General features: G+C 42.6%; 1 protein-coding gene across 2 annotated transcripts in view; it reads right to left on the bottom strand.

Annotated features, from left to right (window-relative positions):
* Window positions 1-27,491, bottom strand: part of gabbr2 (gamma-aminobutyric acid (GABA) B receptor, 2) — a 190,577-nt gene that overhangs the window by 14,907 nt on the left and 148,179 nt on the right. For both annotated transcript variants that reach the window (XM_084378728.1, XM_084378727.1), the window contains one exon: window positions 1,073-1,183. In XM_084378728.1, coding sequence (XP_084234854.1) covers window positions 1,073-1,183 — 111 coding nt within the window. The remainder of the gene's footprint in view (window positions 1-1,072; window positions 1,184-27,491) is intronic.

The following is a 27,491-nucleotide window of genomic DNA, read 5'->3' as shown; positions in this document are numbered from 1 at the left end:
TGTGTGTGTGTGTGTGTATGTCAGGGCAGGAATGACTCAAGCCTTCTTATTGCTGTCCCTCTCTGTGCCTCATACAGATGTGGGCTGCTGTCAATCACTTGATGCAAACTTTTTCCACCACTCCACTTCTTTGTAGCCGTCTTTTCATTTGACATCGAAGCCCAACTATTTTCTGACTCTCTCTCCATCGCTCTGTCTTCGACACTTTTCGGTAGTATTTGCATTTGCTCAATCTGCTTAAGATGACTTACTGCTCTGTCTCCGCCTGTCTCTGTCTCACTCCTCACCATAGTGACGTCTGCATAAATTACAGTTGTTCCTGCTTCTCGGACATTTTAAAACAGACTGTGTGGTGGGGAAGTGGACATTTTCTTTGTCTCACATACGATGGTAGGTAAATGTTCAGTATCAACTGTGCTCTGCTGATAAACTCAGACTAATGAACAGTATTCAAATGCAATCAGTGAACATAGAAAATTTAAATAATAGTTGATAATGATGGTTAGAAGACAGTCTTTTAATGTCTATTTGCATTAAATTAGTAGGAGTTAGAGAAGTAATGCCCACGCCCATGTCCATGTTGTGGTGAAGACTGTAACTGTATGTCCTTTTGCATGCAAGTACGGTAGATAAAATACAAGTTAATGGTCAGGTCATTGTAATATGTATGGCAGGGTTGAATAGCACCGGAAATTAAGTAATAAAAAATAATTTTACAATTTACAGGAGGAGGAAAAAGAGGGATTTTGATATAAAAATACTTATATTTAGCATGTTACACAAGAGACATGAATAATTACCACAGGGACACAGGATTACAACTGGCAAAATGTATTTTTCATTTCTCTGTATGTTTAATGTTGAATATTGGAACATATTTCAGAAATAGCATCATACTGCAACATTAATATCAATAGAACGGCATCAATTGTCATTCATACACATTTATGAGCCTGTTAAGATTCACATCAGCAGATTTGTACATTCATATCAAATCTCAAGTGTGTATTTGTGTGTGTGTGTGTGTCCAGCCTGTGAGCGCATGATGAAATTTTGTTTTCTCTCCTCTCACCATTAGCAGTCCCTTGTAGGCATAGACGATGCCCAGCCAAATGGTCATGTGGGTGTTCTCACAGTGCTCCAAGAATGGACGGATGGCTATGTCTCGGCCTTGGGGGTCCGCCTGTTGACAACACAAACACAGAGAAGAGAGGAAGAGAATTTAATAGAATGCCCCCTCAAAAAGTACCTATTTAATTGTTTTAGAAAAACAAATTAGACTGATGAAGAAAGGATCCCAAGTTCCAGAGAAACAGGCTTAATTTCCTTGAGGAACAATAAAACCGACAGAGAAAAACAGTAAACCAGCTACAGAAGGAAGAAATCCTCAGTTAAAAAATCAGCTCTTTCCACATCAGTTTTTCTCTTTGCAGGTGCTCTAATTTCACATTCAGGGACAAAAGCGACGCAGATTGTCTGCTGCTAGTCAGAATGAAGGGTGTCAGTGATCAAACATCCAGGTGTGTAATCAAACTGTGTCCCATCATAGCCACTGGGCTTCTCCAAAGTCGGCTCAAGTTAAATTAATCCGTGCTTAGGACGCTAATGGGCACGACTAATGAAGCTTATTCATTAATGTGATTTACACCTTCTCCTTTTCTTTCTTGTTTCTCACTCAGCCTCTCACACTCTCTCTCCAGCCTGTCCCCCGACTCTTCATTTCTTCAGCTTTCTTTTCATTTCCACTTGTCTTTCACCGCAGCTGGTGACACAGGTGACTTACAGGCCAAATTAGCACCTGAGGTGGATATTAATACGCTAAAACACGTCACCTCTCCTCTCGCTTTTTCACTTTCTCTGCTTTAAAAAGCCTTTAATAAGAGCGTTCGTTTGCCCAGGATGAATTCATCTGAGGCCACGCCAATATATCAACTCTGAGACACCTGGGGCAAGGCTGGGCATTATGCCATGCTGCTCGCTAGGTGTGTGCGTGTCTCTCTTCAGGCTTATTTACAGTAGGACATGTCTGTGGCTCAGCAGATGGTGTGTGTGTGTGTGTGTGTGTGCGTAGATGTGCACAGGCATCTACAATATGAGCAAAGTCCTTTAAGGCAGAAAGCAAGATGATGAGAGATGAAAAAAGGGAATACTCAGAGCTCACTATGAATACATGCTAATGTTAGCTTCCGTCCTTGTACATACTACACTCAGTGAGCACTTTGTTTGATGTGAATGCTCTTACCATTCATAAATACACACCTACACATACACATCCCTCCAGGTGCTTCACAATACCTCTTCCACTAGTCATTTTGACCCCCATATTCTCCATTCAGCCCCCATTAATGGAAATTGCAGCTATTCGTGCTATCCTCTATGACCTTGGTGAATCGACATTAGTGGTTCTCTATAGGATGATCACCTAAAATTGGAAATTGGTGCTTAAAGAGCTGCGCTGATTCACCCAACAGCAACGAGAAATGGGCCGATACCGTATCATTTCTGGATATCCTTGAAGTGTATTAGAGTACAGTTTTCTAGCTTTAATTCCCAGGTTTCTGCCTTGGAAATACAGCTTTCACACAGTGTTCCTCATGCAGCCTGCACCCGCCGCCTTTCAACACCCAATCCCGCAAAGGATTACGTATGCAGTTACACATCACACGGTGTGACAACCTAGCAGGCGGAGAACCCCCTACAACTCAGATGAAGAGTCAAATTTTCCACCATCTGCCGAAGATCTCCGTAACCTTCTGATGTCTCAAAACAGAGACACATTAAAAAGCGAGGATTGCTTCGGTGGCAGTGAGTTCACACACTTTGTCAAAGCACTCTTGTAACCCCTTCCGAGAGTTCCCGTAGCAACCGCATGGCTCGTGTCACTCATATTTTGGGACTTGGGATTCTTGTTAACTTTAGGTGAACGGCTGGTAGAGCCTAGTTTCTGCCTTAAAAGCCATCGAGGAGATGGAGACACAGGAAAGTGGGGCAGGCGATGACGCACAGACAGACTATTTTTTCACAAGGAACCACAATTAGTTGACACAGTACAGAAAAGGGATCCTGAGACTTTAACATGACATTTTCATCGTGCAGCTGCAGGTAACTACTTCATGAAAAAAATATTTTTCAATCTATTTTCAACCTAAGTGATGTGCTGGGACTGAGCAAGAGCAAATCATGAGATATGCATGAGATGCCCTGGTTTGACCAAGTCTCTGGGCAGTAGCCAGTGGCAGGAAACATTTCTGGTCACAGGAAGTGACACAGTTTTATATTTCATGTAAACAATAAAGACAATTTTCATGAAAACAGTAATGTTTACCAGCTGCTACTACGCACCTCTTCATACTGATTCTGAGTTAGTGTGAATGCTCTGATTAATAAATATAAATAAATAATGCTCAGTTTGTAACGACAGATTTAGTATTGTAAACTGCTAGTCCCCAGGCATTGTCCAATGTGCTCCAGGGAATGTGGATTTTTGATGTGTTCCCTGACTTTTTCGCTCCCCCTGACCCGCCGGAACAGCTCCCGGTCTGTGTTCACGGACCCTTTGTTTTACAAATCAAGCACTGGTTGAGGTGTAGCAGACATGGAATATGTTTCACTTTTAAGAAGAAGCATTACTAGGATAAATATGCACAGGGAATAATTAAATGCGTGTCATTTTCACTACAGTACTGTTATATTTTGTTCCTCTTCAAAGATTCTATATGCAACATTCACTGCCACTGCGTGTCCCACTAGAGTATCAGCATCTCAGATCAAGACAAATGTGCAGTCTTTAGTCATTTCCTGTTTTATTTTGTAGCTTATATCCCTGTGTGTCATGTTTTGTTTCCCATTGTTGTCTTATTGTGGCCTTTTGTTAATTTGCCCCAGTGTCTTTAAGTCTGTGTTTATCTTCACTTGTCAGTTTCTCTGTGTTCCTGTTTTTTTACCTGCCACTTTTTTTTTTGTTTTGCTTTTGGGTTCTTTTCTTCGCCAGAATAAGAGCTTGTTTTCAAAAATAGGTAATAAGTACTTTTAATTCAAGGTGTAAATGTATCCACTACAGTATGACATGTTAATTGCATGTTTAAATTTGCAACAAAGAAACCTGCAATGGTGTCAGAACACCAAGCAAAATCCTCATGTATGTATATTTATCTTTTTTGGATGAGCGACCTCTTATTCGAACAACAATTCACCAAAAAGTCACACTTGTTGCGAATCATTCTGTTCATTCAATATGAGAGACACATTCTGCATCAGTGCTCTTTACATAGTCGCAGCTCCGAGCAAACTTGTGTCACTAACAACAAAATGATAAGACAAAATGAGATATAATGCTTATTAGGCTCGGGTCTCTATCGCAGCGGAGCAGACAGAGCAGAGCTCTCGCCTTTTGGAGGGAAGCTGTCTGGGGAGTTGCCAGGCAACAGGGCTGTAGGCGGCAGGCGGCCCCAAAGCAGTGGCGATGGCAGTAAAAGTGCCGGTTCACTGTCATTTTTCACAGCATTAGCCCTCTAACGGGATCACTCTGGGAGGGCTGGAGCGGGCACAGCACGGGTGGATTGTCTATGGAGAGATGGAGGCTAGATGAGGCGATGAGGGGAGTGATGGAGGGAAGAGGGAGAAAGACATGGAGGGTTGGATGGGGAGAAGACAGGAGCAAGAAGTATGGAGGGACAGATGGAAGTCGAAGTGAATGGAATAATATAGTGATAGACAGATAAATGAGATAGGGGAGAGGTAAGAGAAATAGATGGTGTTAGTCCTGTTCCACACAGAGATAAGTGAAGAATAACTTAAAGCGAAGGGAAGAAGAAATTTCAAAAGGAGGCGATAACTGGAGAGCAGAAGACAGGGCGAGTGTATATGTCAGGAAGAGCGAAGGAAAATGTGGAGAGACGAAAGTAAAGATTAGATACAAATGGTTATAAATTCCAACTATCTGAATATCAGATGTGTTTTCTTGACACAGAGAAACACGACGATTGGCACAGAAGAAAGTTTTATTTTCTTCTTCTTTGAGCTTATTTCAGCCTATTTACTACACTTGATTTAATAAACTCTACCATGAATGCACTGTCTGACATCTGAGACTCGAGCGTCGGCTCCTACAAAAATCAAATCAAAATTTCCATTATCCGATTCACAATGTCATTGTTTGACTATTTTGTCTTCCAGGTTTGATCCTTTGATGCTGTAACAAAGCTGGAGAGCAGGATGCTGTTTGGCAATTGTTTTTCAAGCCTGCAGTTACCATGCAACAATGATGTACTTTTGTGCAAAAGTCTCTTCGAGTTGACATTCACGCTACACTGGATTCATTAGAAACCATGACTGCCTGGAAGGAAAGACAACACATTAAAAAACTTAAATATCATGTTTTGGAAAATAATTAAATTTGTGGAAAACTCTCCACACCCTCATTAAAAACTGGTCCAATCCATTGGCAGAAATGGAATATTGTATTCATAATTATGTTTTCATTAGTCTATAATCACCTGAAACTATGAATCATTGGGTTTTTGTTACCTTAGAATGAGCCTACAGAGGTAGCGGGTCCTCTTCCATGGAGTCTGCCTTTTTGCACTGCCATGTTTCTACAGTAGCCCAGAACTAACAAACCAAACACTGGCTCAAGAGAAGGTCTTTGCGTTTTTTTTTTTTGCATTTTCATGGCCGTTGGGGAAGGTGAGGCGAGGGTTATTTCTGCAACCACACAGCTAGATGACACTGAATCCAATAAACAGGACCGTGATAAAGCCATATACAGTGAAGTATCCTCTTTTCCTCCACAATCGCAGCTACAAGGGCTTGTTTCTGGACATGGATCCCACTCTGACTATATGATGGCCTCTGGCCTGGTGGAGAGCAGGGACAGACAGACCAACAAGTGAGGGAGGATATGGAGAGCTCACTCATTGTCACCTGCAGCTACTTCACACAGAGGTGTGTGTGTGTTTGTGTGTGTGTGTGTGTGTGCGCGCGCAGGCATATGTCCCCTTGGGCGCCAACATTCTGTGAGCACACATACGTAACGTGGCTGGGCCTGTGTGTGTCAGTGTGGAAAAGTGTGTGTATAGATGAGCTATCAGGCAAGCAGTGACAGAAACACTCCATCACTCACACTGGCAATTGCAAAAGAGGAGATTTCAGCACGGTGAAAGAATGAGAGCGAGAGATGAAGACGGAAGATAGGTGTTGTGGGTGGAGCTTTTGACTATAATATTTTGGAAATGTGGAGAGAATGACTGTGATGAAAAATGTAAAGCGGGGATAACGCCACTGAGAATAGTGCAGACGGAGAGAAAATGAGAATCATGGTGGGGGGGGGGAGAAAGATTTTTTTATGTCCTCAAGGAAGATTGTAAAAGTTTGATCATAAAAACATTGCAAAACACAACAGTGCTGTGATTATTCCAGGGATGAAGTCATTTACATTTACGTATGCCGAGGCTATTTTAAATCTCTTTCGGAGCAGTAAGCAATGTCATATGTTGTATAGGAAATAACAACAACACATTTTGATTTTCTGACTGTGGATTGGTGGCGTTCTGAATGTCAGCGGGTGGCATCGTGCTTTGCCGATGCCCAGGGTACCGGCCCCCGCCAACTGTTTTCCTGGGCGCAGAGACAGGGAGAGAAATAACTGATACAGTGATGTCTGATAGAGATGTCACACAAACAGATCATCTGTTTTCATACATGCAGATAGAGACATTTTTAGCACTTGTCGCAAGTCTCTTTCAGCCTGTCTTCGCTGTCTGAAGTTAATTACTGTTATTAGGACTTTAAAGATTACACTTGTGATATTATGGAAAATCTTATGTATTAAAAGTGAGACCAAAGAAGTCAAATTCAAATGTAATTTTTGGTTTATCGTCTCGAGGACTGGGGAAAGCAGGAGAAGCAGTATCCTGAGAAATGTTACAAGGGGTATTTAAAGAATGAATGAGGGGATGAAGAAAAAGCAGGATGAGAGATGTGGAGAGTGGCAGGGGGAGAAAAACACATCAAGAGCACAGAGGGCAAAGAGATGGAGAGATGAAAGGCATCCTGGTGCCACGGTAATTTGTAGGAAATCATTTGAAAAGCAGCGAGCACCGTTTTTCACCAGCCCTCTATGAAATTCTGAACAGCAGTAATGGCCTTTAGACAAGCAGACAGGAGAAGTGCATAGTGGGTGATTAGCTCAGCTGGTTGGACACGGAGGTTGACGCCAGCGATGCCAGGAAAAGAGAGTTCATACCCGTTTTGGAGATATTTTCTTGCACGCTCGCCATGACATTAACCGCACATGTCCAGCTATTACCAAGATGGCAATATTAGCCTAATTTCCAGTTACAGACAGCAGCTCTGATTGCTTCATCCTAACCACAATCTTTCAAACTTGTTTAGTTTTAGCCCTAAATTATGCACAAGTTTGCCTGGAACTATAACTGCAGCATAAATATGCACCCAATTTCCCCCTGTTCTTCTTCCCATATGTCATATTTTACCTGCAGCCAATTGATTGTCTTTGTCGCTGTACAGTCTGGTTGGACACTGCTGTTGACACTGGTAGCAAGCGACAAAGCTGCTGCCAAAATAGTGCTTTTTACTCTAAAACAAAGACAGTTAAAATAGACTGACAAAGATAGTTCAGACAGACAGGACAAAATGTGTGTTTGCTGCTCAAAAAAGAGAGAAATCTAACTTGGAACTTGGAAATTTAGACCAACTTGGAGAAAACGTCTGTTTTTGAAAGAGTATTTTGAGTCCATCTGTCCAGATAACAGATAATGATTGACAATAAAGTTGAAGTTGAATAAACACCACTTGTAAACTTTGTATTCAATAGTGCTTAAATGCTGCCTATAAATACAACATATTGGAGACTGAGAGTAAAGTGTTACCAAGAAAGGGCATAAAGGACAATACTGGCTAGTTGTGGCAATTATAACCTTCATTCATTCATACCGAGATCTAGATTGTAGCATGAATATTATTGCCAGAGACATGTCAGCTGAACACAATCACTTTTTATGCAAAACAGCAGCAGGCAGCAGCTCGAAATGGCACCGTCAAAAGAGCTACAGAGCAGATATCAACTGACATTTGATCAATTGTGGTGAATGAGGCAAATTTCGTCATTCTCGCACACCCGCGCCTCACCTGCTGCAATAAATAGAGTTTTAATGACGTTAATGTTTAAAACCAGCTCTGCCTCCCACTTTGACAACCTGAGCCTCCCCGCTGAGGGGGTGAGATTATCAAAGGACCTTGTTTCCGTACCTGCTGCTGAGGTGTGTGCATTAGCACCTGACTCCAGCACTTGATGAGGCTCATGACTTGAACATCAGATGACGCACACCAGTCACCTTTTCAGAGTCTGAAAAGTTCTGCCGAATGGAAATCAGCAAGGAGAACTTTCCAAAGAGGCGAGGAGACATTTGGCTTTTGATACTGAGACTACCTCATTATCTGAGTTTTGCTCCTTTCCGCTCGAAATCTTTTCAGAAATGCCGAGTACTATAATCAAAATTAGACAGCAGACTTTGTCACTACATGGAAAGTGGTTTATTCACTTGACACAGGATTGGTAGGTTGAACCCCATCTCCTCATGTCCAATTGTTGAAGTGACCTTAGGTAACTCACTGAACCCCAGGTTGCTCCCGCGCCACTGGAGATGCAAGCTAGTCATTACAAATCGGCGGTCCCAAGCTGGGATACATGGGGAGGGGTGCGTGAGGAAGGGCATCCAAAAAAAGCTTATGGCAAGCCAAATGAATGTTTTTTTTAAATTATAGGGGTTTATAGATATTATGATAACATAGGAGAAAGACGGTTTTTATTCTTGGAATAAAGTGGAGGATTAAGTGTTCATTTGTGGGTATACTTTCCTAATTTGTCAGCTGAATTAACCATTTAAAAAGCCATTGCAACATCTGAAAAACACATTACACTAAACTTAGAACAGTTATTCTTAGCTTATAAAAAGTTGATCTTGCAAAATCAAAGAATATCAGGCATATCTAGGGAATAGGCAAAGTGGTGTTAACGTAATACTGAGGCTAATGGGTTGAGTTATGATCTTCCCTTTATATACTTAATTAACAAAGTAAATACCAGCAGTGTAAGAAGAGTTTAACCCATGGAGATTATAATTTTCATACGCTACACGCTCTGAAGGTCTTCTTGAAAAGCCTTTGCTATAGAAAGAGAAATGAGAGAAAGGAAAGGAAGAGGAAGCCTTGTAAGGAAGGGTTGGAAGAAGTGAGGGAGGTGGGTGTGAGAGAGGGAGCCTAGGGAGGGAGGGAGGGAGGGAGGGAGGCTAAGGGTGGTGGTGTGCCCCTGGCCGAGGCTGACCTACATGCAGAGGGGCCATGGTGGCAGGGCAGCAAGACGCCGCTGGCACTCCAAGCCATGTGGATCTCAGCCATCCCACTTCACAGTGTGTGTGTGTGTGAATCTTACTGTATGTGTGTGTGGGCGTGCATGTGTTTGCCTGTGTCAGAGAGCTTGTGTGCATTTTACTGTAGTGTCCTAGTCACACCGGATGGGTGACCAGGATATTCCACTCCAGTGCATCTTCACAGATATTATTCTGGCTCACTTAAGAGAAAGAGAGAACGAGGTAGAAGCCAAAAGAAAGAGAGTACAGAGAGGATAAAAACAGATAATTTAAACTCCGAAAAAAGAAAAAAATTTAACATAATTACACTGTTCTCTGCACCGGTTATACATATACACACACTTACACATACTCTTGTAAATCTTTCAATCTTTAATCTTCATTAAACTACAGAAATCACATCTCACCATGTCGTTTCCATCCCTCTTAAGAGTCTCCTCCCCCTCCTTTCCTCCCCACCACTAATGATGATAAAATGATCTCTTTTACTTGAATGTGTCTGTCTGCATTTAAATATTTCTGCTCTCTTGCTTGCTTGAGCATCCACCCCCCTTTTCTTCATTTTTTCATACGAGCCTGTAATCCCATTTGAGGACTAATCCTTCTGATAGAACCATGGCCCAACGACCTTCTAACCACCACTGGGCCAAATTGGCAGTGGCATGGTGAATTTTTTTTCTGTTACTCCTCTCTCTGCAAGAAACTGGCACAATAATGTGTTGACAAAAGACTGATTCCATGTTGTTCAGATAACTGGCTGACCTACCATTGCCCAAAGACGGGAAACGAAGCGGAGCTTCATGCAGTGAAATTAACAGCTGGCTCAGTTTTCTGTTTTCTTTTCTTTTTCACAGGAGCCCATCCTTGTTTCCTCTCCTGTTTCCAGCATTCTTTACTTTGAACCATTAAATTGTTTTTGGCATGTCAGCATACGTGTCTCAAATTTTACCTGAGAGTGACGTTTTAGTGCCTTTGCTGGCTTTCAAAGGCTGTAAAGTGAAATGAATCGTCGCACTATCAAAGAAAACAGATAAGTGTAGTAACCCCAGCTCAGTGATAAAATGTACTGCATGATGCTTCAGTTATCGTGCTCCTGACAGCACCGTCAGCAGAGGTGAACACCGCACTGGCCAACGGGAAGTGGGGCCAAAGTTTTGAGCTGTTTCTGCATCAGAACATGACAACGTTTTTGATCCCCTTTCTTGTTATGTCCATTACAGTTACATGTGAGATGAGAGACACTCGCAATGCAAGAGCAATCAGTCGAAAACATGATGAAAATTGAAGTGAGTAATAGAGTACAACACAGGGCAAGGTTTTCAAGTTGACTGGTAAAAGGTGGAGAAATACAAAATCACTTTTCTGTTGAGCTGCTTGTACCACAACTTCAAAAGAACACACTTCAAAGTAAGGGAGCATAAGCTAACTACTGTGCCCCGTCCACACATGCAAACGCACACGCACACACATTTAAATGAAGGCCGAAGACAAAAACACACACATGCTGGCGCAGGCACTGAGACGGGAGACACACGTGCTCACAAACAGACTTATTCACTCACTTATGCATTCTCACAAAATTACAGCATAATGGCGCACACACACATACACAAATCTACATCATATGCACACTGCGAGACGCACACACACATACGGGTGCATCTCCCTGGGCTCCAGCAGGGAGCTGCCTTAACTGATTTATTAAGAGCTAAACGCGTCATTAGTGTAAGCGGCTAACCCTGAACATTGGGCTCATTAGAATATGCAAATGCTGCGGTATAGCCCGGCAGTCTGCTAGATTGCGAGCTAAGGCTTTCGTTATCGCAGGCTCTCACTGCCTTTATGGCTGCTATCCTTTAACATAACTCCCTGTCAGAGCGCTGGCTTTCATCAAAGCTCCCATCTGCACACTGCGAAGCTCAGGGCTGTATGTTGGGTGCAACTGTAACTGCCTTATGTCATTGTTGCCACAGTTATGGAGGACGTGAGTACATCATTACGGAAGAATTTACAGTGCTTCGGGATTAGGTGTATTTCTTGGGAGGTAGTTTAATGCTGGTGAAGTGGGAATACTGTTAATGAGATCTGTACACTGCTGGAAGGAGGGTACCATTCATTGGAGCTGTGTTGTAGTAGTGCATGGCTGCAGAGGCAGTGAAGAACATTCTCTGGGTTTGGAAACAGCTGTGGATAACTTAAGAGGTAATCCAGGTCTTTGAAGGAGACAGTCGATTAGCCGTGATGAGAAAAGTGCGCTTACTTGTGCCAACTTCCACTGTCAAGAAACTCGAAATATATAGACTTCACCCACTTGATTTTTGCTCGGCTATCAATGGGGAAGTCAGAGTGGTGAGCTCAGTTTAGTCATTTTAATACCAGAGCTCACCTCCGCACGTGCAAAGAAGTTCCCCAGACACTATCTTGCTAGAGCACCGTTGCTGCATCCTGGGGTTCGCACCGCCCAAGATGATTGTGATTGTTTTTTAAGAAAAACAAACAAGCCACTGCGTTTATTCCCTAGAGCAGAATAAAAATTGGTGCAGCTGACACAGCGCTGGAAGGAAGTCTCGTTATGCGAGACTAAATACTGCATAGTAATATAAAATCATGGATTAGTGGAGCATTAAACTTGTTTTGTCTAAGTAGAGTAAGTTTCCATTAGTTTTAGTACCTGATGTAGGTTTTCCAGACTTACTTTTAGAGCTGTACATAATGATAATTATTTCTTCAGCATATGGTTAATACTTTGCCCAGTTTGAATCTGCAGCAAGATGGGTCAACAAAAATACACTATATCGACTGGGATGTTGCTAGTTCACTGGAAAACACAGGAGGGCAGATTTAGACCGTCAAGAATTTGAGGAAATGAACACTCAGTCTCCGTTTTCCACACCCCTGCCCCTCCCCATTACCCATGGAAAATTAAACCATCCGGTCACAAACACACTCCTTTTAACACCTGGGTGTCACTCTTTATCTGAAGGACCATAATCAGGATTTGTAGCTGTGAAGAAGCTCATAAATCCTGGTTGACTCAGTGACAAATGGAAAGCACCAAGAACCGGGGATAAGCCATCAGATATGACAAGTTACTCTCACACATCACCTCACCCCTAGGTATTTCTCCTCTTTTCTTTTCTCTATCTTTCTCGCTCTCATTTTCCTCCCAGCTATCTCTCCCTGAGCAGCTCCCCTTTCTCAAGTGCTTAAAATGGGCCTTTTTTTGGCCTGTTTGCCAGATTGCAGACAGGCCAGTGGTTGATGACTCCAAAGCTCATCTGCAGGCAGACAGGCAGTCCACTCCAGAACAGATGGAACCAGAGTGTCCCTCTAAATCAACAGTCCCAGAGATTAGTGGAGGTGTTTGTCCAAAGCGAAGAATAACACACACATAGCACATATTTTATTCCACATTTTCCAGCAACAGACACACACACCTCTGTGCCTTTTGCTGCAAAATATGACGTGTTGCATACATCTCATTTTAATGGCAAATTTCTCCTATATAATTCTGCTCCAGCTTCTGATTGAAGGGCTGAGGATGACATTCCTTGATGACCTTTTCTCTCTTCTTATTTCATCATTCCACTTGCAACACTCCCCCTTCTCCCATTCTTATTTCTTGTCCCTCTTTTCTCCTCAGGGCGATAATTTTCGATTTGGTTCAATACCAGAACGGCCTTGGGTGCCACTGCCCTTTATTGTGAACCAGTCAGAGTAATTATGGACCACAATACGCCGAAATAAAAGCCCACCATCATTATGTCTGTAATAACCCTTTTTCATTTTAGCTGCCTCACTACATTTCCCATCATCCTTTGTCAAACAAATGTGTGCCAGAGGCTGACTTTACGGCCAAGAGATAATTTCCATTGTTCTCCAGTCATTTTCTCCCTGCCTGTTTACACTGTCTGATACAAGACCATCCTATTATATCATATAATATCTTCCTCAGGAAATTACCGGAAATGATCTGCCATGTTAAACATTAATTGAACAGGCGGCCCAACTGTATTTAAATCTGCCACGAGCGAGCGCAATATGTTCACAGAATGAATTAATTTGCTTGCAGATACTTCCCGCTCCACTACCTAATAACATCAAATGCAACAGTGATTCAACACAATAAGAATGCAGACTATAAATGACCTATATCAACCCTGCAAAAAATCATTTTTCTTATCCTTTATGCAGAGGGAGGAAATTGGCTGGGGAAGTCCCCACTAGGCATTTCCCTGGTAGAAAAAGCAAACAGCCCAACACCATTATTCTCTGGAAACGCTGTCATTATGATATTTGATTACCCGTGTTGCGTATGGACGGCTATAAGGATCTCTGTACTTCCAGTAGAGGGAAACCGCGCTATCCTCTTTTGAGGAATCTGTGTCGCTCCCTCCGTCCCTGCAAACCAGGAGCAGTAATTGAGTCCTTTGAGGCCCCGGGTTGCCATGAGCCCTGTGTTGTGGCTGCTTAATTGGCTCTGTTATTCACAAGCAAGCCACATTGTACTGTACTGTATTAGGGGTAGAGGCCTCTGAATATTGTTTGTCTACTTTTCCAAGGAGAGCAGATGGCAATATTCATACTGACTGCAATTTTGCATCTTACTCTATGCGTGTGTTTCTTTGACTGGAAATGCGCCTTCTTCGGAGCTCATAAACTTCTTTGCTGTTATGTAACCCTTTGCTTCCTCTTTCTCTATGTTCACGCTCTACACCATTGTTATATTTACCACTTTAACATCTATCCTCCCTCGCTCCACAGCCCTCCTGTGCCTTTTTTTTCTTATCCTGCTCCTTCAGCCTGTTGCAGGATGTTTGATATTAACATAAGTGACACCATTACCGTCCAGACCATGTGACTTGTTTTTTAAGCAAATATTTTTAGTTTTAAACATATTTAATATCTCTTTTCACTTTCAACTACAGCAATAAAAAAGGATTCAAGACAGAACTCTCTGCACACTCTTGATTTAGTCTATTTGACCTTTAGTTAGGGTTCAAATGAATCTTTAAAACTATGACCCACATGCAGTCACACCCCTTTGTTTTCCTTCGAGCCGTGTTGTGACAAGACCCCACTTAAGTGACTTGTTAACATGGATGTCTTCTGCAGTGCTAGCCTCATAAGTTTAAGAGTATGATATCTCATGAAAGCTAATAGCAGCAGACAGCTCAATAGAGCCCCTCTCCTGGCCTCAGCTAAAGGACTCAGGTGTTTGGAGAGCTACACTGCGCTGCAGAAATGTCCAATTACTGTACATGAATTTGCTGGAATTAAGTTGTACTATCTTGACACGAGAAGTGACCAACCTTATGTCAGCCCTTATGTGGCCACTCGCTTCATTAAAGGTCTCTTGGCAGGTGGAGAGACATTAAAACCTAATGACTCACTGGCAATTCTCAGGTTTTTTTTAAAGAATCAACATTTTAAAAGCTCAAAATCAGATTGAAACACACTTTAACAATAGATTTTTTTTAGTAAATCTGTTTAAGCGCCTCCTCTAGGCCTGGCACTATCCTCTCCCTCACTTTTCTCTTTCAGTTTGCCTTTCTCACCATGCAGTTTCCACCTTCTCCTTGTCTCTCTCTGACTGAGAATGTTCATCTCATTCTTCTCCACCTTTTGCTCCTTCAGTGACTCCATCTCCATTTGTTTAGTCCCCCCAAATCTTTCTAGTCTCAATTTCCCTCGTTTTTCCTCTCAGTTAGCCACATGTTTCACTCGTTCCCTGCTTTTCATCTTTTTTTTCCTCCTTTATACACTGTCTTATTTCACATCCTCCTCCATGCCTATCTTCTCTCCTTTCTTTCTATTCTCTGGTCCCAATCCATTGCCTGCTGGGTCCGGCCTCTCGCTCGTCCTTAGGGAGAGACCTAATGATGCAGAAATGCAGCAGTGCTCTGCAGGAGCTCCATGATGCGCTGTGAGAGCAGGAAGGAAGCACACAAGCACACACACACACTGTGAAAACACAAACAGAGGCACACATACAAACATGCACACTCAGGCACAGCTGCAAAGGTGCAATTGCACCGCACACACGTGTCCGGGGCAAGTAGTGACAAGAACGTGGCCAGTGTGCCACACTGAGGGCAAGGAGGAGAGAGTTATATGATAGGAGCATCAATAGCAGCCTGCAGGAGCTGACACAATGAGTTCAATGCCATTGGCTTAATATGACATCCCTGCCAACACCTCGCAGCCTCTGCATGGGAGACACACACATGCACATACCCACACAAGCATGGGTGAGTCAGACGGCCCCAGGGGCACCTCTCCACCTAGCTAAAGCTTGGCTCTGACAAACACAACACCTTATGGTTGGCTACTGGTGCCCAAGGAGAAACAGCAACACAGACACCATCCTAATTCCATCCCTGAACTATTTCTAACAGTGCACAACAATGTTTTAATGCATTTTGTAACACAACACAGCATTCCCACAATTGGGTAGGCTTTAACGTCGGCCAGTAAAGGATTCACACCTTGCATTGTTTGTGTTTATCACCAAGCTAAATGTTGTGTAAGAGAGAGAGCGTGTTTAACGCTTGTGTGTGTACAGTGCAGGCTGATCAGCCTTCTGCTACATCAGCAGCAGGCAGGAAATCCATAAGAGCTTAACAGTCAATTACTTCAACTGTCATTGGCGTACCTCCCCAAGGACGGCAACCAGTCACAATCAAGAATGATGCTGCGTCACCAATCACAGCAGAGGAGGATCCCACCTGAGACGTGGAGGTGAGGAATGAGGGCAGGCAGGAAAGGGAAGCCAGATATTTTCAGGCGATTGATCGCTGTGATGAGTGTTATTGGTCTGTTGAACATGAATGTAAATAGTTAATTAACCTGGACTGCAAGATCTAAATTATCAATTACATACCACAGAGTCCCTGCTAGCTGAGAAGGAGCAGGCTCTGTGTGGATTGAAACCAGCGCTTATATTGTATCAGCAAAGATGCTGATGTATTGCAAAGAAAAGCACATTCAAGTAGATGAGGTCACAGACATATCTTCTGCTGAAGTGCGCCTTAAAATGAAACTGTTAAAAAAAACTTCCAGCGTTTTGATTTTCAAGTCCTCAAGGTAGAGATCAGTGAATGGAGCTCTCTTTTTCCCTTTGTCAGATATAACACACACTAGCTTAGCACACACACACACCTCAGTGGTGGCCACTGAAGCACGAAAACTCATGCACACACTTGCTCTTCATCCAATTTTAGCCCATTTCTTTCACCAATCCAATATATTTGTGCTATAGCTCAGAAAACAAGCCCATTGGATCTCTTTCACTGATGGCGGCCTTCCCTCCGGTGCTGTTAAAAGACAGGAAAGGATGCCAACAAAGTGCCTATTTAGAAAAGAGATCAAAGCACAAGACAAATGCTTTTTGGACAAAGAGTGGCTCATTGTGTTACCATTTTAGCAAGAGCATATGCTTTACACAGCAATGGGCTGGACACCGTTAAGAGTACCAGAATTACTGTGCAGTCTGGCACAGGGTGTCCACACAGCCATCCACTGAGTCAAGCTTTCCAAGACTATTTCAATGCATCACATCAGCACACGTTGTCATTATCCGAAAAAAAAATCAAATGCCCATCTCACAGTCAATTTGCACAGGCCTCTCCCTCTGTTTTGAACACACATAAAACAATCAAGTCATGGAAATTTCCCTGGCGCTTACAGTCATGCATGTCATTATCTTCCTGATTTGTGTCATGTGCCATCCAGATCCATCACAGTGAGAGCCTCATGCAAAATTCAGGAATAGAAGGCAGTGTATGCATGATAAATAGAGGTGGTGGTGAGGACAGACCAGTAGCGGAGATTTTTTTTTATATGCTGTGCCTTGTTTTTGACGTTTTCCTGCATAAATTTGTTGTTTTAACATTTTACTCACCAATATCCCTGCAACGATTTCAGGACGCATTGACATCTCTCTCACTTGTTATAAAGGTCCAAAAGGGCAAACAACAGAAGTCACAGACAACTATTCATGTTGTAAAGGTCCTGTGTGTATGTTTCTGGGGCAGAAATGGAAAATAATATTTATAGGAATGTTTTCATTAGTGTTTAATCACATGAAACAAACCTTTTATCTACAGAGGGAGCAGTTCCTCTTCCATGGAGTTTGCCATGTTGCACCGCCAGGTTTTTACAGAATGGGAAAAACCCAACACTGGCTCTAGAGAGGGCATTTTGCATCATAAGCTCACTACTAAATACCTACAAATGCTACACACTGGACCTTTAAAAACAGTCTAATTTAGCCAAGCATTCCATATTTCAGCAGTGATGGTAGTGGTAAGATCTTACAGTATATTTAAGGTGTGGTGACCAAAACTATGAAAATACACAGTATGATGATGATAGAGTTTTAGCTTAATGGCAGAGGCTGAGGAATTTAGTCCTTAGTATGGCTCAAGCTCCAAAAAAGACCACTTCCAGACCCACAGAGACCATTATCCAACCTTTTTCTTACACAGAAGAACTCCTCTTGACAAGTCAACTGAACTTCATGTTTGAATTTGGTCACTTCCTCTCCTCTCACTGTCTTTTCTTCAAATTCTAGACATGTCTGTCTGTGACCACACTGTATTTTAAATGAAGAGAGGTACACAGACAGATAGAGGGAGGTAAACAACTATAGATCAGAGACAGAGTGATGTCTTTCCACAGAATATAGTATCAAGCGATCGAACAGGAGATAGACGATTAGAGGGAGAGAGTAAACCCCAGCAAAGCAGAGTAATAGCTTCTCTCTGATGTTGCGGCAACATGGAGCTGGCAGTGTGACAGAGAGATTATTATTATCGTCAGATGGTCAGATGGTGGTTGTTTTCAGGCCTCAGCTGGTTCAGTTTGGCCATCGGGATCATCACCAGGTGCTCCCCCGTCCTCCCTGGGCACGGACCTACCATTGGAGGGCACTGCAGGGTTGGCGCATTCCCTGACAGGCAAGGTTGTGACTCGAATAATGTTAGAAAAACAGGACACATTTTTTTCTCTGCTTTCACTGGTGCCAGATTTAGATCATCTCGGAGTTTATCTGAATACAAGTCCAACAGAAAGAACAAACGGAAGAAAGAGAAAAGAGAACAAAAAGAAAAAAAAATTGGACAAACAGAGGAAATGAAAATAGAAAAGAAAGCGAGAGAAAAGGAGGAAAAAGACAAGAGTACACAGTCTGTTTGAGCGTGTGTCCTTGAATTAATTTAGTTAAAAATGTAAGAATAGAATTCCTACTCTGATTGAGGCATATTAATTAAAAACCAAAGCCTTGTTAATTATATCCAGCTATCTGAGACAGATGAGCCCTGTGATGCGTTGTCTGTCCCTCTCTGTGACGCTCACCTCAGCTCCACTGGGGTTGTCCCACTTTAGCTCCAGCTCCACTGTCTCTTTCAACATCTGGGATATACATTTACATCGCTGATAAAATCATAAGCCCTGTTTTAACCTCTGTCATGGGAACACAGTTGCTGATTATTTGTACCTTACTCATACACAAAGTAATAATAATAACATTTTACACATTTCATTTTATTTCTTTACAACATTACATATGCTGTAAGAGGAATAATGCAAAGTGCCTCGGCGTCGAGCTGGGACTGCGCTGCAACAAACTGCTATTACTCCCTCGCTGCCACTTCTCATTTCTTTCCTTTTATAGGTGTAATGAAGAACAGCGAATACATCTCTCTCCCCCTCTCTTTCTTTGCTCTCTCTCATCTCTCGTCTCTCCATTTCTCGGCCACCTTATCGATCGCCCAATCCAATCAGGCTCTTGAGGCTACGTGAATCTCATTCTGAGGACATGGCAGCACATTTAATCTGAGCAAAATCAATAGCAGCATGTCTTGTGAGGGAATGTTAACTGTATATGTATTTATATATTGGAAATGATTTTGTGTATGCATATGTACAGAAATTCTGTAAATCAAGCTTTGAAATTGATGAATGTAAACTGATTATGAATTATGAAAAACACTAAAAAAGCTAAAAATAGTGCCCGCGTCGCGTAGTGGCTTCAATTAGCCTGCACGGCGTAATAAAGAGAGAGAGCCACTAAATATCACCAGCATATATTTTTATATCCAATCTGGTATATACTTAAAGATAGTCTAACACTTCCCTCATGTTTATGCACAACTTTAATTAGACAGAGGTTTCAGGCAAAAAGGTTTTGTAATTACTCAGAAGTTTATTAGTGTTTTTGTAGTTTCTTAAACTGAGGGATTTAAGTAACAAATTAACGGGGCTGTATGTATCATTTTGTAGCAATTTACCTAATTTTCATGGGCCATGTGTGAGCATGACATGAAAAATGAGACCTTCCCCGTCTCTCGGTTGCCTATACAAGCCTGTGGACGATTTGCTTAAATTGTTTAAACCGTGCTGGACTGTGGATTTCTTTGCGAAGGACTTGGATCGGATTTTCCGAGACAGTCCAAAGGATGTGACTTTATGTACACCGTCGAGTGCAACAGCAGCTAATGTATGTTAACATACAGAAGTTCCACAGAGCCACTTTAAGTTATAGAATAAAAGGTGAAAAATATTTAAAATATTTAGAAATGTCTGTTTGTGAATAAAGAATTCTGCATGTAGAATAATGTTTATCACAAGGACGATGTATATACAGTAGAAATACTGTACCGTTTCGATAAAATGACGCGGAAAGATAAGGAAATGGAGGAAATGCAGTTTTTCCATGGGTGCTTGCAACCTGACACCTCACTGCAGACACACTATACTCTCTATATGAGAAATGCTGCATTGCTGTTACGGCTATTTTGAAACTGCAGGGCAACTCTCCCATCACTCATTCATGCATACACACACGCGCACCCGCCATATGCTCTTCCCAAGGGTTCATACAGCGCAGGACAGAGTCAGTCTGCATCTTTACTTTCATTCAGAAGGAAATATTAATGCTTCAGGATCAGGTAGAACCCAATATTCCTGTTTCACACCTTCTTTGCTCTCAATCACACAACGCTACTTACCCCTCAGTAACTATCGTCGCTCTATCCAACTCACTCTGGCCCTCCCTCCTCTCCATACCCTCTTAGCAGCCCGTCTGCTTATAATGACTAATGAACGTGAATACAGAATGTGCTACAGTTGCAGTGCATTTAAGACGCTGTAGCTGCACGGCACTGTTTTTTTTCTCTCTCTCTGCATCAGATTACATCACAGCAATACACACGAGCGCACAGTGTCACACAGAGAGAACAGACCCATCCATTAGGATCACAGCCTAAGAGGTAGACGCAAGTAAGTACAGGCCAGCAAAATGAAAGACAGGTGGACAAATGCACACACACACACGTGCATGCATGCATGCAAACACACACACAGTGATTTGGTGAAGGGCAGCAAGACAGAAGATGTCGCGCAGTGTGTCAGTCAGGTTAATTACCGGACAGATGGCTGTCAGTGAGGTGGGGTGGGTGTGGATGTGGGGATGATGGGGGTGGCATGCCTGTAAGATAACGACACCTATTCTGTAAACATACATAAATAATGCATTTACATAGGACTGTAATGTGCACAAGTAAATGTGCACACACGCGCACACACACACACTCATAGGCGAACTGACTGGCAATCAGCAGATTGTGCTTCCAGCATGCTACGATCTCTTCGGTGCCATCTAATCATCTCCCAGCTATTTTCTCTTTCTCTCTCACCGTCATCAACTCTTTCTCTCTTTCTCTTCGCCCCCAACACCTCGTCTGCGTCGCTGCTCTCTCGCTCTCTCGCAGTGACACATCTCACCATTCAAATCTCACGCAGAGAGCGCCTGCCTCGCTGCAGCTGATAATGTGCAATGCGCCACAGAGAAGCAATCACACAATTTAACACAGAAATAAACAAGCAGTTCACACATGACATGTAATTCATCATTAATGACTGTAATTTTCTGTAGTAATCTGTAGTCCTGGGCCTTTATACAGTAGTTAACGTGTCGTCAACATGCTACTGCTGCTCTTTTCTATTGTGACAACCGTGCAGTAAAAAGAAAAGCCAGAAAGCAGTCAGGCTCAGTTCATAGCATTATGCAATGTTAAATGAAGCAGTGATGGGTGAGATGGTGCGCTTCTTTTTTGTTTTACTAGAGATTATGTTAAAAAAAAATAACTTGCTATGTCACATGTAGCTTTGGCAACAACTTTCATGCTAATGTTGCAAGATGTGAAACACTTCTGACGTCAATGAGGAGACAAACACCCTACCGATTAAATATATTAAACCTGGGAGGCATTTTCTTTGAAAAAAAGAAAGAAAAAATGGAATGCCATGTAGCCATGTAAGAGGCAATAGCAAAGATAAGTGGATGGGTATAGTTCAAGTAGCACCATATAGTTTACGGCGTATTGATCCAGGACATTCATAATCTCCCTCTGCTCTTTGTGATTCCGGAGGTTTAGCGGATGGCAGAGGTGGCTGCAGATACCAGAGGACAGAATGAGAGGGAGAGAGGGAGGGAAGGGATACCGAGAGAGCTGAAACCAGGCCCAAGGACAGCTTGTTACACTTGCTGGAGTGTCCAGAGGATTGCAAATATGTGACATTTATCGGCACATTAGAAAATGATAACGATCAGTTGCAATATAATGATGTTGGGTGCAGAGCTCTTGGCAGCGGTGACATATTTTAAAGAAGACAGAAGGTAATTAACAGCTGTGAAATGTCTCTTTGAGCTCTGTCAGGCTGAGGCTATTACTTTCCTTAAAACGAAGATATTGATGGCTTAACACAGTAACCTGTGTGTCTGTTATCCACTTAAAATGCTACACATCAGATTACCACTTAATTGGAACCATTTAGCCCCTGAATGTTTTCTTCCCATCACCTACACCACCCCTTCTTTTTTACTTAAAGGGCATTATTAATAATGCCTGAAGCAATATTAATGCTCTGACTGCCAAGTCGACGGCGAGAAGTGTGCGGGCTCTGCTCTTAAAATAAAAAAAAAGAATAAAAAAAAGATGCACACTAAGATCAAAGTAAGCGGAAATTCACAGGGGTCAAATCCAATCTCGCCGTGCTCCACTCAAAATGCCAAAAAAAAAAAGCCCTCCTGTGGGCTCTTTGAAGAATCGACTTGGAAACGACAGGACACAAAATCACAGGTCGGAAGAGGAGGAACAGAGGGTTTAAACAGAGGTGAAATTCACACGCGCACAAACACCCAGTGCATCACTCAGATGGGTCAGAACGTATCTGTCACAACATCGCATTACAGACAGACGAGAGCATGGCAGATTATTTACTACATGTATCCAATGACAACTGACGGAGTGAAACTGTGAACCTGCAAAGGAAAAACATCTCTCTGGAGGACTGAGCCGGGCATTTCCCAACGGTCTGACGAACCAGAATGTGAGAGGCATCGCCACCTCTAGCGACTTAAATTAAGATTAACAGCTTCTTATTTAAACTGTACACACAGTATGTGTATCAGTCATCTCATTTTATATTTACAATGCTTGCATTTTCCACACTTTCAACCCAGCAATACTTCTAAATTACAGTTTTTTGGAGCCATTTCTAACATATTCTGAATGCTTTTCCATACACACATAGGCAAATAGGGAAAAAAAACATCTGGCTTTTGTTTTCAGTAGGACAGGGTACAATTTGCATTCATTCCCAGGCCAAATGACTCTGCAGTAGTCACAACTCCGATCAGCATTGATGGAAACACGACACCTGGGTGGACTGGCTAATTTTGGTGTAAAAATGGTGTAAGTCAGATTCCAACTCAAATTAAAGCACCAAGTAGCATTAAACAGGCCCTTGCACCCCCACGCACGTCGACCTGGGTGCTGAACAAAGGCCGATCAACAAAGCTCTGAATTTTCATGTGTTTTTGTTCCTTTTCCACATGTTGAAGTTGGGTACGTTAGCACGGAAATACTTTGCTATCGATCTCTGTTCAAGCAGCACTTGAACATCCTTCAGTCGGCGCTGAGTTTAAAGAAAGACTGAAGTAAAGGCATATAAAAGAAACCACCTTAACAAATGTCACTGGCCTTCATGTCAGTACCAGATCAGTACTGACATCTCAACAGAGATGAGAAAGAAGCGACATGTCTTATTCCTTAGCTATTTCCATCATCAGCATCAGAAAAAATGATGTCTTATTCAGAAGGTTGGTCTGATGAGGTATATCTACTTTTTACTGTTCCCTGCTTCCCAGCATGCCTTTGACATGCTGACAATGGGAAAGAAACACCTGCATATACACGCTAATTTCAGTGTAAAAATGTTAATATACACACCTACATCGGCACATTTCCACATACTTTTAACGCAAATACCCAAAAGCATCAACACACACAACAACAGTTTGCTTCATCCAACTCCAATGACTCAGGGGCGGGAGAGAGATGGGTGTAGTGCCAGCTTTTTGCAGCGGCATTGGGTTTAATTATCTGACCTTCCCGTCGACTGCCTTGCAGGCTCCCTGCCGATGGCAAGTGCTAATCAATGTCACCCTCGGCAGTGTGATGATAAGTAGCCATGACACCCCTTATTCTCCCGCTCTCTCACTCTGTCTCTCATCACATATCTTCAACTTCATCTCTCCCCAACGTCTCTATCTCAGTAGTTATAGCTAGTGTGCTCGCAGCTCTCTCCTCTTTTGGCTCTGTCACTCTCCCTGCAGCTCGTTCCCCACCTCCCTCTCTCTATATATACCTCTCTTTTTATCCTCTTTTCCTCCCGCTCACATGCTTCTTACCCCCTGTCCTTTCCTCACCTTTCATTTTGCTTTTCTTACACTCTCCTCTCGTCTCTCTCTCGTCTCCCTCGAGTCTCCTTGAGTCCCCTATCACTCTTCCTCTGTCCTCCTATCTACAGCCCTCTATACTGTTAGTGTAAAGTCTGCAGTGTGCCCAAGGCTCAAGGTCTTGTGTAAAAGAACTCTTCCACTTAGCTGAATGTATTTGTATTCCCGGGCTCATAGTGCTGAGGCAGCGCCGGTACTTTGTTCAAGCAGTGGCGAAGTGCTCTCATCTCCCCATCACAGCTCGACCTTGGTGGTCTCCTACACCTGACTCCTAGGAGCAGTGGTGTATGTGTGTTTAGTGTGTTTATATCTGTGTGAAACTGGGTGGTGTCATGGATTAACCTTTCTGTAATTGACCCCTCCCCTCACCACGAAGCACCGACATCTCTGAACGGTGCCTCCTTAAGGTGAACGCAGCTCTGCAGAGGCCGTGCAGCGGCGGTGCAGCATGGGGTCGTACAACAGCTTGTGGGTTCCCATGAAAAGTTATTAGGAATAATATTGAAAAAATCCTCACCAGGAGATCTTGCATTTACACAGTTTTCATCTCACGCAGCTGCTAATTTATTCATGAATCAATCGCTGTGGTTTGCAGTTTATAGTCGAGTTAAATTATATTACTTACAAGGCAACACATTCATGGCGTGTTGAAAATGTATTGTTGAAAATGAGCGTTAGTGATACAAAATGACTATGCTTAGGTGTGATATCACTGAGCTACTCGTGTTGTTTAGGGTATAATGTGCTAATTAAGGGACAAAACACGTTTGCAGAAACAGAAGCAGAGGAGAAAAATGCGATAAAAGGCACATCCTAGGCCTTCTGGGTGTGTATCTTAACTGAACCTATCAAAAAGGTACAAAGTTGCCTCTTATAGTTAAAGACACAAGTTGTGCCAGGTCAGCGTGTACTTTAGTCAGTCAAGAACTACATTGATTGAAGCTCCTGGATGTTGCAAAGAAAAAAAAAACAATCCTCCATCTGGTTCAATCCCTGGCAAACAGTACTGTCAGCTATGCCAAGTGCTGCGTGGCAAGTCAGTAAAGGTCATACAGTATCCTTGGCACAGCACCACTGACTACTATCGGCTGGTCTTTCTATCTTGTCTCATGCTATCTACACAAAGAGTATGATTAGCAGCAATAAGGATTGCAATAGTTCCTAATTAGAAGAAAAAAGTCTAACTAGTTTCATATTTTACAATCCTATATCATGCGACTCTGCTTTGAGATGTAGTTTTTGTGAGGATTGTGTTTACCTATAATTAACGCCACCTGTTTACAGTGATTGTGAAATTGACAGAAAAAATGCGGAAGCCCTGTCTGTCCTTGTCCTTGTCCATATAACTACATTAAGGATCATGCAGCTACTCTACTAAAGGCTTTTTAACTTAGCAAAGCAGAGTGCCTTGAGTTTTTGGTGAATTAATTCCCAAATTTGCAGTCAAATAGTAACTTTCTTTCATAGCTACTACCAGTATTATTATGGATGGATAAGTGTAAAAACTACTAGTGTATTTGTTGAAGATCAAAGCATATCTCTGGATATTATCGAGGTGCACCGCAAGGTATGCTTGAAATGTGACTTGTTTTAAAATGTATTTAATAGTTTTTTTCTTTGAATTAATGGTGTATTCTTACATTGAATATGTCTCTTATGCCTCAGTTAGTCAGTTAAAATAAGCTACATTAGATTGAATGAAACCACATTTCACTCTCTTTCACCAAAGAAACTTGTTTCAGTTGATAGCATGATCATACTCCCTACGATAAACTACTGCAATTTATTCTAGTACTGTACCTTGGCCTTGCAAAAAAAAATTATTAAAAGAATATTTGCTTTTATTCAGTGTATTTCAGTCATTCCTTTGCTGTGACACGTTTGATCTCAACAAATTGATCTAAAATCCAGAATTTTCCATTTAATGCAGAAATTTGGATAAGTTGACTCGGTAACTGGCTGGGCTGGGGCTCGGGGTCAAAGGTCGACGTTAATGGCGGTCAAATGCATGGATGAGCCGAGCAATTGTGGGAAAAATTTGGGTCCAAGCGTACCTCGTCATCACCTCACTGCCTCTGGGACCCATTCATCATCATCGACGTCATCATCATCATCATCATCATCATTATCATCTTCGTCACATACAGAGTCACCGGCATCATCAAGAGCTGCATCACTATCTCGAGTCTCTAACTAATCATGTCTGAGCCCGTGGCCAGATGAGATAGAGCTGCCTTTCCCTGAACTCTGTGTGTGTGTGTGTGTGTGTGTGTGTGTGTGTGTGAGTGTGTGTGTGTGTGTGTGTGTGTGTGTGTGTGTGTGCGTGCGTGTGTGCATGTGTGTATCCGCTGCGAAGCCATAATGGAATCCTCGGGGCTGTGGATGAGAGAAGAGGAGGAGGAACATTGATGGATGTGTCTGGTCACTGATGGAGGGTGTCTCTGGTATGAAAGAGAGATGGAGGGAGGGAGGAAGATTGAAAGAGAGGAAGAGGCTGCATGAATGGAAGGAAGAAATGGGAGAAGGGGCAGGAGGTTAGAGGGAAGTAAACAGAGGGGAAGAGAGGAGAAGATAGACAACAATATATTGATACAAATGGAAGGAAGGAAAGGAAGCTCGATAGCATAGTTAAGTATATGAGTGTTCGTGTGAGACCACATTTACAACGCCAGATATTATAATGATTAAAGCCCCGAAACACACACACACTTATTGGAACATGTATGCGTGTGTATGTGTTTCAATATCCAGTGTCCCCTTACAGCATACACTGGATAAAGCCTTAGCTGTAACTGCGGGAACTCTTGACACCACTTTTCATTTGGAAGTCTTCTAATTGGTCAATTGCATACCCCTCATGCTCAATCAGCTGTTGCCTAGCAACTGCAGTCCGGGGGAGCAGTATAGGAGAGGAGCGGGGGGGGAAACAAGGGCTGGGCCAAAAGTGAGAGGAGAGCAAAAGAGAGGTGTGGGTGATGCTGGAGGTCGGGGCTAATTTAGTGTGTTTTGTCAGAGAGAAAGAGCGAAAGAAACATATACAGAGAGGTGAACGGAGGGAGGGAGGGAGGGAGAAATCACGCAGCTCATAGAGATGGAGAGAAAGTAGAAAGGAGGTAAATATTGCCACCCAATTCCATTTTCGACAGATCCACTTGAACAGGCTCAGCCATGCACAACCACATGTCCAATTTACCAGCGAGAGTGTCAACAAACACAGCACCTCTGAAGCAGTCCTTAGAGTGCTTTCCTGCATGATTCACCGATAACGCTGTCAGCTTACATGTAGCGTCCAGTGT

Source organism: Pagrus pagrus, assembly GCF_965226575.1.
Source record: "Pagrus pagrus genome assembly, chromosome: 17".
In the NCBI taxonomy this organism is placed as follows: domain Eukaryota; kingdom Metazoa; phylum Chordata; class Actinopteri; order Spariformes; family Sparidae; genus Pagrus; species Pagrus pagrus.
This window is presented reverse-complemented; position numbering and strand designations above follow the sequence as displayed.